Source organism: Adiantum capillus-veneris, chromosome 18 (assembly GCF_014529385.1).
Source record: "Adiantum capillus-veneris isolate H3 chromosome 18, ASM1452938v2, whole genome shotgun sequence".
Classification (NCBI taxonomy): Eukaryota; Viridiplantae; Streptophyta; class Polypodiopsida; order Polypodiales; family Pteridaceae; genus Adiantum; species Adiantum capillus-veneris.
Window position 1 is genome coordinate 30,459,988 of NC_140948.1, and position 13,190 is coordinate 30,473,177.

The 13,190-nt window shown below is 43.7% G+C and overlaps 1 protein-coding gene across 1 annotated transcript in view; it reads right to left on the reverse strand.

Annotated features, from left to right (window-relative positions):
* Positions 1-4,930: 4,930 nt before the first annotated feature.
* The window catches only part of LOC147435421 (ankyrin repeat family protein / regulator of chromosome condensation (RCC1) family protein), a 108,898-nt gene continuing 100,638 nt past the window's right edge, over positions 4,931-13,190 (reverse strand). Inside the window, exons 9-10 of the mRNA XM_086488488.1 lie at positions 5,704-6,375; positions 4,931-5,522 (exon numbers count right to left, since the gene is read on the reverse strand). Of these exons, the coding sequence (XP_086344614.1) occupies positions 5,283-5,522; positions 5,704-6,375 (912 nt within the window). The 3' untranslated portion in view covers positions 4,931-5,282. The remainder of the gene's footprint in view (positions 5,523-5,703; positions 6,376-13,190) is intronic.

Below are 13,190 nucleotides of genomic sequence, written 5' to 3' on the forward strand. Positions count from 1 at the left end.
AATTCCAATAAGGAAGCTATGTGGTTATCTTGTCTAGTGAAAGACCTTGGCATACACCAGACTCGAGTGCTACCTTGCGACAATCAGAGTGCAATTGTATTAGCAAAGAACCCCGTGTTTCACTCCAAGTTGAAACACATAGAGGTGAGGTATCATGTGGTACGGGATATTTTGGCTAACAAACGCATTGAGTTAGTCAAAGTTCACACGGATGAAAACCCAGTGGATGCTCTAACAAAGAGCCTAGCATCAGAGTGGTTTGCACATTGCATAGAGATGATGGGCATAGGATAAAGCTACAATCATGCTTCACATTTTGTATAGTTTTACATAATAGCCCCTACATTCTTTAGCCACTTGGGCCACATTGAAGAAGGATTTTCTCTTACCCAAGCTCAAATCCTTTTTGTGGGTGCACTGCTCACACGAAAGTGTTTTGGTTGCGAGGAACAAGGGCACATCTTCAAGTGGAGATTGTTGGGTTTCAGGCCCCGTGGCGCAGGTTACAGCCGGCGGGCACCTGCCCATTCACATTCTTTTGGTTATAAGGAATAATAAGGAGATGAGACTCTATTCTCTCATATCCTCCACCAAGACTATGTGTCTGTGCTCATCCCCTTCCCCCTTTCTCTCCATCCCTCTCTTGCACTCCATAGCCATTTCCCACACAAGAGCGAGCACTTTCCATGCTCAAAATGATTACAAATTCCCACCTAGACATAAAAAATGATCATTGCTCACAGACATCACACACACACACACACACATATGCCATCTTTCCACACACACACATATATATACACATATACATATATATGTACACACGCACACACACACACATATATATACACATATACATATATATGTATGTATGTATGTATATGTATATATATTACATATACATACACACACACATATATATGCTATGTATGTATATGTATATGTGTGTGTGTATATACATACATACATGTAGGGCATACATAGTTGTTTTGCAAGAGCATAATCAACACGAGTTTGCTAGTCAATGTTCTTATTTTGCCGGTTATTGCATAACGATCCGCATGGCCGGTGGATGGTTGTGCAATGCTTGTTGAATGGTCAAGTATATAAATTTGGAGGTGTTTATGCATATACAGGCTCTATGCGCAAAGAGCTACTTTATGGTGAGATATCTCTTCTCTAAAGTATCTTTTTGTGGTGATTTTAGAAATACCCCCGATACAAATGATAGTACCACAAGCAATTCGCACATGTCGCTTGCAAAAAGGAAAGAATGGGATCATCTCTTTGTTTTTGCTCGAATGAATGATCTATGGTGTTGTTTGCATCCAAATGCTCCTGGATTTACCTTTTAGCATGCTACCCATTCTTCTTATTAAGCACAGTTGGATCGTTGGAACTTGCTTAATGGGAAACATTATGAAGAGTTTGTATGTGATATGACAGTTATCGGCATATCATTATCCTCTTTTGCTATCTTTGTACTTTGGGCACTCTCTTCGTACTCGGCCACTTCCTAGGAAACGTTTGTTGCACGTTAACAATGCCTATCTTACTCATGAAGTTTTTCAAGACATGATTGGTGACATTATTCCCCCATTGCTTGCTCACATGCATCTTGATCTGGTGTCATGAGGGTACACAGTGTTATTCATGACTCTCTCATTGGCGGCCTATTACTTTGATGTCGGTGGTTTACAAGGTATTGGCTAAAATGTTGATGCTTTGCATCAAAGACCATCTATTTACAGGACTTCAGCAGGCTTAGTATGGTTTCATTCTGCGTCATCAAATCATGGATAATGTGGCTAATGTTATGATTGACATGGAGTATGCAAAGTACACTCAGCAAGATGTGTTGATCATGCAAGTTGATATTGAAAAGGCCTTTAACACTGTGCAATGAAACTTTATTACTGTCACGATGAGGTCTCTGGGGTTTGTTCCTAAACTGGCTAATGTGGTTTATTTCTTGTATGCTTGTAGTATGTCTTCAGGGATCCTATAAGGTGAATTGACAAAAAATTGGCCACTTGGTTGTTCGGTTAGGCAAGGTTGTCCCCTTAGTGCTTTGTTGTATGCTATTGTCACTCACCCCTTGTTGATGTATCTTGATCACTTGACCTCTGCAAAAAGTCTTCATGGCTTGTAGTTACCTTCGGGTCATACCTTTATTGGGCAGGCTTATGCGGACAACTCGTTGTTTATGCCTCGCAACCAGCAGAATGATGTCCAAAAGATTATGGAAGCTTTGGAATTGTTTGGAATTGCAGCTAGTCTGAAAGTCAACTTTTGTAAATCAAAACTTCTACCACTTCGTTCTTGCATTGGTATAGTCTATTGTGGCCAGTCGATATTGTTCCTCCAAATGTGATCACCATGCATTTGGGGTATTCAGTTGGATGAATGTCACTCACACTCACAAAGTGGATTAGGTTATGCAATGCTTGAATGTCAAACTGCATTACTGCAAGCTATCTACTTGGCCACTACATGTTTGCCTGTGAATCGTACAGAGTATCCTAATGGCATATGTTCAGTTCTTTTTTTCGATGTTGCATTGGTCACGCCACTGTCTTGATTCTCTTATGTCAGACATTTTGTCTCATTTGTGGCAAACTCATGCACACAAAAAAGGTTTGTGTTTGATGTCAATGGAGAAGCTTTGTACACCCAAACGCTTCGGTGGTCTAAATATATTGGACCTAGTAGGCATGTTCTTGCTAGGAAAGCTATCCTCGTGCCTACACTTCCGCATCAAACTCAGCCTTGGACTCTTATGTTTGCATACTTGAGTAAGCATATTGTTACGTCCTCATTTGGCCATCGGCAATCATCTATTTGGGAGGTGGTATACAGGCATATTCTTGGATGTCATCTTGCTTCTGCTTTGCTCTCTACTTGGAAAGAGGTTACGATCTATCTATCATGGAATGCTCGGCAGGAAGGAAATTCGCTTCGTCTGGCGAATCTTCATTGGTGGACCAGGGCCTTCTCTCTTACCTTGGTTGATTGCTCGCCTCACCAAGCGTACTTCCTCTCTTGCCGTGACATTCGGGTGGTTAAGGATGTGGTGGATGCAGCCGGATTCACTTTGTAGTTTCCCTTTGCCTCTCACCGATATGGATTGGGTATACATTACCATCAGTTCTAGAGAGAATAAAGTGCCAATGGAAGTGTCTTTGAACTCCTATATATTTTTCCTCCCTCTCTATGACATCCATTTTCAACGAGAATACAGAGGACAAGAATTTGACAAGAATGCAAAGCCCAACCATTTTTAAAAATGTGCCTTTCATGTGCCATGTTTCTCTCTCTCTATACCTCTTTATGTTCTAAGTTTCTATTAATCACACGCCCTCTAGTCCTTCTTTGACAGTATTTTCATCTTATAGTCAAGAACTCATAACAAGAACCCTTCCATCATCATAAATTGTAGTGGAGATTGAAATAAAGCTATGACATAAATGTGCTCATCAATGGTAAAAGTTGGTCAGAACAATTTTATTTCAAAATCATTCCATTCAATGTAACTTCTACGTGACAGTCTTCATACTGTTCACCCATTCTCACCCGTAAACATGAGAAAATTTGATGGCTCATTACTTGCAATACATCCACATAATTGCCCTTAATGTAACCATGTACTCTCCACTCCGAAGCCTTACATTGCCTGTTCACTAAGTTCATACACAGCACACAACCATAGAATCTCAAGAAAGAGTGATTTGTCAAGGTGCCTATCTCCAGAAAAAGCTATGCAATAAATTGCTCGCAATTTCAACCTGTGATGTCACCATTTGGGTATCGGCCATGTACTCATAAAGCCAGATGCACTACAACTCAGCCACCAGTGCTCAAAAGGTTTCTCACCTTCAATTATAAAATATAGAGGTAGATTCAAATATTTATAGGTGGGATTAATTAAAATATTTGTAGGTGGAACCACACTAAATCTAGGTTTTTTTTTTCAACCACTGGAAGCCAAACAATATATAGGAAAATCCATGGTTTAAGGCAACATGGTCGATTAATGATTCTGGCAGTTCCACATCTCAGATGTTTGATTGTGCCAATCCTATCATTTCGTCGACAGAGTACAAAGCCATGGCTTAGTACAAGCTCTAGCTTATGCCCTCAGTGACTTGTAACCTCGAAGACTCCTGAAGAATTGTGAGATAAACTTCAGAGGCACACACCAAAACAGGAACATTGGTCGAAAGTAAATCAGATAGTGAGTTCCATATCTCAAGCTTAAGATCTGAGTATGCCTCTTGTGCAACTCTCCTTGGCGCTTCCTTGCCAGCACAGTACTACAATATTTCAAGAATAAAGACAAAGAGAGACCATATGGCCTTCACTAATGACAGGAAAGAATGAAACATCAATCCCTCGTATCGCTTAGGGAAGGACCCTCACCTTTTACAATTTGCTTTGGTATCCTTTCAGAAATAACTCGATACTTCAAACCATAGAAAACAGAAACATGTATCCACCCATGTGAACCAGCTCAACAATAAGCATCCACAGCTGAAGGACCAAGCCATTGGCTTCAATATGAAGTTTGAACTCTTAGAGGGAGTTGTCCACTTTTAACCATAAGAATTAGAGACTGTCAACCACCGATTTAAAACAGCTCCACAAATAACTGCAATTGCTGAAACTGCAACAAAAGGGGGTGAGCTTCACTAAGAGCTAGATATGATCATGATGAGTCAAGCTCCTGGAAAGGGATTGGTGGCGTCCAAGAGAAGGCCTTGTATTACCAATGAGATTATAACAAGTGAGGAAGCTCCAATGGCCACACTCACGGAGCTGCACCACATGCCTGCATATGTGACTACAACCGCACAAGTTCCTTAGCTAGGACTATCACTTGAACCATGCGAACCCTTTCATGTCATTGACCTTGGAGCAAACACAATTCATAGAGATGTAACTCTTCTGCTATCACTGACTCTTTGGCATGAGAAGTGCTTTCCTTCTCAATAATGCTTTTAACCAAACAGTTTGTACAAATTTCATCTTATTCAGCTCCCAGAAATGGGCAAACAAGTAATCAGGTGTGGCAAAGAGCTCATCTGAGCTTCCACAACCAGTCAAGCAAAAGTATTGAGTACTGACTACGCATTTATCCTAAATCTTGGCACACTCTACAACGGTCATTGCAATGTTGTGCCAGTGCTTGAAGGAACAAACATGGAGACGCATCCAGTAAAGAAAAATGTATATGCAAGCCCCATCACCTTATGATACAAAGGAGGAACAAAAAGCCGACCCTATCATGGCTCCCCACTTCTAGCAACCTTCACATTTTTGTACATACGACGTATCTCTTTCATGGCTTGCTCCTCAATCTGGATGCACCTGATTGAGGAAGGACTGTGGATATCGGGTTTAAACCAGCGGCTGGGCACCTTCTCATCAGCCACCTCCTCCAAACCTGCATTTGCTGGCATTAGGCCACTGCTATTAGAAGGGGTGTGCGAGCCACCATGCTTCTGCGGTTTCTTTCCTTTTACCTGTACCACAACGATTGAATCAATACACAACTTACCGCACAAAGTGCCACCTGTAGCATGGCAAAAACCGAAAGCGTACATGTGAAAAATGTAAGCTTGAGCATAAATAAGCCAAAACTGGCAAAAATAGGTAATAAATAGCTAAACCCATGAGAATGACGCATGCAATATCCAAACTAACCTGCTCCATCTGAATTTCTTTGAAAGAGGATGCAGCCGTGAGGGGAGAGGTCCCTGCCCAAGGAGTAGGGCTGCTGTCAGAGTTCACGGATGCACAAACTTTTGTAGATTTCACAGGCATAACAGCTATAGGAGCAGATGTCCGGATAAATTGGCCAAGGGAATATCGGGTTACTCCGGTGTCAACTGGACTTGTAGAACAGTGCTCTTCAAGCTCACTGGGGACTCTCGACTGTTCTCTGGCTATTTGCTTTGTCCTCATTGACTTGGATTCAAAGTGAATTCCCAGAGAGTCGTCTACAGCTACAGCGCTCGCTTCCGCCGTTTGCTGGCTTTGAATTTCACGCAGCGATGATAGCCTGCTGCTCTGTTTTGCTCCACCCCAGGCAGGACCCTCACTCTTAGGCAATGGTGGTGTTGGTTCAGGTGCAGGCACCTCCGTAACACAGTCAAGGGCTCCACTTAGAAACATGGATAGTCCACCTTTCTTTTGTTTTTTCTTCTGGGAGGGGCTGCTCTGTACTAAACCTTCAGAAGTATTTGCAACAAAGCCCTGGATTTTAACCTGACCCTTGCCTTCCACTGCAATTGCAATGCTCTTTTTGGAAGGCTGAGATGCTTCAGAATCACTGTCACTTAAAAATGTCGGCTCCACAGTCTTATGCTGGTCAGCCTGCTCAAATAAACGAGCATTCAATAATTATTGGAAAAACAATTGACAATAGACTAGACCTTTAATTATTCTTTGATGTGTTGGCACATGAAACTTGTCATTTTAAAAGCCAGTTGTTCTACAAGTCCGGAGTAACCCAACAAGATGATAGCAATCCTAAGTAGGATTTGCACGAGACAAGTCTCTCTCTCTCTCTCTCTCTCTCTCTCTCTCTCTCATGCACAAAAGCTTATGAGTGTCTTGGAACGCTTTTGCCTACATAGCGGGCTGATCGTGAATGGATCCAAAACCAAGGTTATGCTTGTAAAGACCCTCAATGATGAAAATCCATGCATTGTATATAACAATGAGAAACTTGAAGTGGTAGATCACTTCAAGTACCTTGGCCTTGAGGTTCCATCCAATCATAAATGGAAGGATTGTGCAATGCGTCGCTTGGAAGCCGGAAAGAGGGCCTATTATGCATTTGAGAACATGTGCAATGCAGGAGAGATCAAGTGTTGGGCTCTCAAAAAGTACCTCTTTGACACATTGGTGACACCGGTGCTTCTTTATGGAGTGGAGGTGTGGGGTGGAAGCATCGGGAAGTCTACTTGGAAAGAGTTTGAGAATGTCCAAAAGCGTTTTCTCACCAACTTTCTCCAAGTCAAGACACAAACACCCTACATGCTCTTACTTCTTGAGTCCAGATTGCTTCCCATTGAGGTCTTTGCATTGTGGAGTACATGCGTAAGACACAACGTAGCCCTTTGCATCGACTTCCTAGAATCGCATATGAAGCAAGTCAAATGGTTCAAAAGACATGCAAGAGCAAAATACTAAGTTCGGGGTGGATGCTTGATATCAAGAAAGGGTTTGGAAGATGGGATGCATGTCACTTGGTCAAGGATGCATCGATCGACTCCCAAGTTAATGAGGCCTTCTTACAACGCCAATGTATCACGGCTTGGGAGAAATCCGGAGGTTCTCGCTTCAGCCATTACACCACACACGTTGCCCCAAACTACAAATCTCTCTTCTTCTCGGAACGAGGTAACCGAACCCATTCCTACATCCTTGAGCCCATCCCGTTGAGTGCGATCCGCACCATTGCCTCCATTCGTCTTAGCTCCCATTCTCTACGCTGCGAGACAGGACGTTGGGGCACTGGCGAGGAGTGTCATCAACTTTGCACCTTATGCCCTCGTCAAGTGCGAGAGAGTGAGTACCACACACTACTTGAGTGCTCAGCTTTTGACCACATTAGGTCCTCTTTTGCCCATATATTCAGCCATGATCTCTCCCTACATACCTTCCTCTCCCAACGACGATGTGGACTCTCTATTGCGACGCTCATTTCAGCCATTTTTGAGCATCGAGAGTCACTTATGAACTCCACTCACACCATGTGACATGTTCATTTGGTCCCATAGGTCATATTTGACCTCCCAGGACGATAATAGAACTCTCTCTCTCTCTCTCTCTCTCTCTCTCTCTCGCCGAGACGGCCACTAGATGAGCTCCGTCTTGGCTCCTGAGTGCATAGCCGCCTATTTTCAAGTCAGGCGATCCCATGATTCTCGGAAATTATCGCACCATCATGGTTGGTCACACTTTGTCTGGCTGTATGCATCTATTCTTGAGAAGAAGCTGAGTAAATGGGCAAAGAGAAAGGGCATACGAGCATCAGGACAGGCAGGATTCAGGAAAGGTTCTCCACTCTTGACCAGATTCTGACATTCAGAGCTATGATTGAGGAGGGTAGACGCCATGGCAGGAGGATCTATTGTAGCTTTGTGGATTTCCGCAAAGCTTTTGACACAGTGCAGAGAGCCAAACTTATACGCAGATTACAGGACATTGGTGTGCCCACAGAGATGATCTGGGGGATCTTGGCTTTATACAGGACAGTGGTAGGGCGGGTATGCACAAATGAGGGTATGTCTGACATGGTTCACTCCATATTGGCGTGAAGCAGGGATGCCCCCTATATCCGACTCTTTTTGGGATGTATGTGGATGAGTTTTCAAACTATGTAGAGCAAGAGAGTGTCACAAATGGGTGACGTGGCATGGCCCTGGACACACTCACAGAGTCGGGCAGCAGACCCGGACACACGGCAGTATACAAAACGCACAAAATTTCCGGCGCAAAACGCACTGTCAGGCTGACGTGGTACAGTGTACGGAAATCCGCTTTTTGCGGAGATGCTGATGACATGGCAGCGTACGGAAATCCTGCTTTTAGCTGGCTGAAGTTTGCTCGCTGATTTTAGCAAGGCTTTTGGGACAAATTGATTTATTTTAAAAAGCTTTTAAGCTTTTGATTCTCGGGCTCTGCTTTTGGGCATCCCTTGTAACAATAAATAAGCGGGCAGGGCCTCACTTCTCAGAGCATCTGAACGCAGAGTCTGAGAGTGAGCACCTACCGAAAGAAGCGCCAGTCTTTGGGGCCAATACCTCTAGGCACGGAACTACGCCGGGCCGTGTCGACTCAAGTGTGAATTGTGAACTGTTTTGAAGTGAATCTCTGATGTGTCGCAGTAGAATCTTGACTTGGGGTGTCCAAGTTTGTTACAGTGGTATCAGAGCACGGCCGATTTCTCTTCTACCGAGAAATCCGATCCTTTTCTTGCGACACTTACGGATTCCAACACAGATCAGTCGACTTCTTCTGCATCTGGGAATGCAAGAGGAGATCACGAAGAAGATTCTCATGAAGAGTACAGCCACCTTGGCCTACTCATGCTGAGATTGAAGAGATGGAACGTCGCCAATTGGTTGACGACGCAACAAAGATGATGACGCAACATTGTGAAGGATCCAAAATTTGCAAAATTATGACTCAGCAATCCTTCGAAGAAGTGCACACCCAATGGCAGAAGGCCACAGAGCCACCCATCAAACCGGCACTCAAGAAACCTCCTTCTCCGAGGATGTTTACAGAGCCAGAATTAGAAGAGGTGGTTCAGACACAGAGCAAGAATTAGAAGAGGTGTTTCAGACACAGATCAGCCCAGCTTTTGGACGCGAACAACCAAGCCAAAAACCACGACAAAAAGCAGAAGAAAGAACTGACTTCCCGGGTTATTTGGGTCTACTTTTGCATCGGCAAGAAAGCAGAAGAAGCATGTAGGACTACCCAGTTCTTCTTCTTCTTCTTTTTTTGACAGTTCTTCTAGCTCTTCTGACTCAAGCGAAGAAGAGAGAAAAGGGAAAAAGCAAAGCTTTGGAAAGGGCAAGAAAAATGCAAAGAAGCCTAAGTTTCACCCAGTTTCTCATAGTTCTACAAAGGACTCATCCTCAGATAGTTCGGACTCAGACAATCACATGTTTTACGTAAAGAAGAAGCATTTCTATAAAGCCAACCAGTATGACTTCTTCGAAGATAAAAGCAAGAAAGTTAGAGAATTCAAAGAAGGTGGATAGTTAATTAAATTTGAATCTTTTTCTGGATTTTGAGATGCTCCGAGGGCTTTGGCCTTCATACAGCAGTTTGACATAACTTTCTCTGGAGGGCATTACTCAAAGCACTCCAAGATTCGGAGGGCTACCTCTTTCTTCAAGGGAAATGCTCGAACACGGTGGTCCACCCTTCTACTAAAAAGGAGCTTCTTCTACTAAAAAGGAAGCTCCTGTTAAATGGTTGAAATTCAAAAGGCTTTTTATTTCTTCTTGGCTGACTCGCGAGAACGAACGAGATATATGAACTGCTTGGAATCATCTTCGGATGACCAAGGAAGATTCTCTGGACACGTATTGCGAGAGATTTTGGAGTTGTTTTCTACCAGCTTCTTCATTTAAGAAGGTCTCGTTTAAAGAACAGATTGAGGGGTTTTGTTGCGGACTTTCTACAGAGATCCAAGATTACTGCTTAGAAAAAAAGTCGAATTCTATTCAAGAATTGATGGGTCATGCAAAACGGGGTTTTGCCATACATTCAGGCAATCTGACTTACCCCACGGATGAGATCTTGACTCACAAAACCGAACAAACTTCTAATAATGAAAGTACAAAGAGAAAGAGTTCCCAAGAAAAGAAAGACAAGGATTCACGACCCTGGCTCACTCTTCGAGAGAGGGCCAACTACATCAAAGAGGGGAAGTGTTTCGGATGCGGGGAACATGGGGACGTCTCCGCGAAGTGCCCTAAAAAGGCACGGCAAGAGAGTTCGAGAGCAACTGAGGAACGTGGACGAAAAGGCAAGATAAAAGCAGGACTGGTTCCAGATTGCATGGGTACTAACCCAAGCACGATTGATGAAAGTACAAAACTTTGCTGAGCTTGGAGCAAAGTGATAGATCAAGAAGCCCTAATTTTCTTTGATGGAGGAGCCAAGGCCAACTTCATTTCACCTGAATTGAGGGCGCGGCTCGAGATTACACCCAATCAGATGGGACCACAAGCAGAGGCACTTCTAGCGACACCCAAACAGGACGTGGCCATTACACCTGTCGTTGGCAAACTTCGGTTTTATTGTCAAGGGTATTTGGGGCACAAGGACTACTACATATAATGCCCTTGGAAGGTTGTGATGTCCTCGTGGTAGTCCCTTAGTACCATAAGAGCAACGCCGTGCTCGATTATTGGGCGAAGAAAGCGACATTGACTAATGAAACGGGCCGAAAAATTGTACTTGATGTGAAATTGAAGGGCGAGTCTCTCCCTATTGTATCGGCTTCGGCCGTTTCGAAATTAATGAAATCCAGTCTGTTTGTTTACTCTATCTTTTTGAAAGAGTTGAATGATGAACATAGGACAAATCTGTTGTGAACTTGATAAAGAACGCCAAGGTTTTCTCCACACTCATACCAATTGCTTTTCCAAGGGCCTGCCAAGCGAGTTGCCACCAGCTCGTCCTGAGGATCATACCATTGATATGATACCTGGAAGCACACCACCAAACCGGCCACCTTATCGTGTGAGCCGAGCCCAAAATGAAGAAATTATGAACCAAGTGAAAGACCTCTTAGAAAAGGGTCTTATCCAGCCGAGTACTTCACCTTATTGCTCTCTAGTAACATAGACAACAACTGCTACAGGTCTTTCAGGCATTGCGAGATCACAAGTTGGTGATCAATGCAAAGAAGAATGAATTTTTCTTATGAGAGATACACTTTTTGGGACACATCGTCTCAGCAGCAAGAGTGCAGATGGACCCAGCCAAGATTGAGACTATACATGATTGGCCCAATTTGAAGAATGTCCATGAAGTTAGAAGCTTCTTGGGCTTATGTTCTTACTACCGGCGGTTCATTAGAAAGTTTGCAGAAGTTGCTTCCCCTTTGCATATCTTGACACAAAAAGGAGTCCCTTTCTCGTGGGGACCCACAGAGGTGACTGCCTTTCAGACTTTGAAAGAGAAATTGACTACGGGTTTTGACTTTGCCAGATTTGCAAAAGTCATTCGAAGTATATTGTGATGCTTGTGGTCGTAGTCTGGGTGCGGTCTTAATGCAAGAAGGCCATGTCATTGCCTATGAAAGCCGATTGTTTTCAAGGCCGGAATTGACAGCATAGATATATGAGAAAGAGTTTTGGCGGTTATCAATGCTCTTACTCAATGGCGACATTACTTACTCGGAGCCGATTTTACAGTCTTCACTGATAATCAGAGCTTACGCTACTTCTCGTCACAGAAGCAGCTTTCGGAAAAGCAGATGCGGTGGGCTAACATCTTGTCATAGTTTCACTTCCAGATTGTCCATGTGCAGGGACAGAAGAACTTGGTGGCAGATGCTTTGTCCCGAAAGCCGTTGGTCTTGGCTATTTCTGTGATTCATCATAGAAGCTTCGAGGACATGGTCGATTAGTACGCCACAGATCCAGATTTTTTGGATGTATTCGCACGAATACAGAATGGGGAGGTAGTAGCGGGATATTTTTGCTACCGTTCCCCGGCCTCCGTTCCCGTTCCATCACCCCGAGGGCCCCCCATTCCAGAAACATCCCGAAGCCCCTCGTTCCCGTTCCGTGTAACTTTGGGGCTAAGGCTTCTGTGCCACATGATATTATTCGAGCCAAGCTAGCTGTCTATCCCCTCGTCATCCATGCACTTACTAGATCAGTCTCCTTTATGCACAATTTATGGGATCTTCCCAAAACAGATATGCTCGGCTAGCCTTTGAGTCCTCCCGACAGCTAGTGTTGAAGGGTGATACATCATGCTGGTATGGGCAGATGACATCATGGTTTTAGTTACATGGTTTCAACATGGACAGATTGCTTCTGCTCCAGTATTCCCTTAATACACCCTCCCTATCTCTCACACGGACAAATATCACTAGACTCATACGTCGAAATTTGATTCAGCTAGATACCAGGAGAACATGGATACAACTGACACAGAGTTGGACACGAAGATGACTTTCTATAGAGAGCATCTCCATCTCACGGAGGACGGCTTTGTGGCTAGGCTCGAATACATAGATACACACTTATCTCATGGGATATAGTGTACTATTGGCCAGATACGCACATCCTTGCATCACCTTCAGATTGAGACTAGCAGATTTCGAGGAGTACCAACAAAGGCCAAGATATGCCATGTATGCCATATAGAGCCACAGACAGAACTGCACTACATATGTCATTGCCTGGTGTACTATGAGATACGCAGCTGCTTTCATTGCCTGTTCAAAGAGGGTTTTGGACCACTTTCTAGAGTCAAGAGATACCAGGGCCAAAGATGTCTAGGACTGTTTTTACTCGAGATGTGCTGATATAGAGAGAGCTTGTTGAAGACACAAGGGGAGAGTCGGTCTCAGATGCAAATCACAATTTCTCTACACCAGCCAGAGGAACAGTCTTCACAGCAGGGTTTAGATCTCACCCACA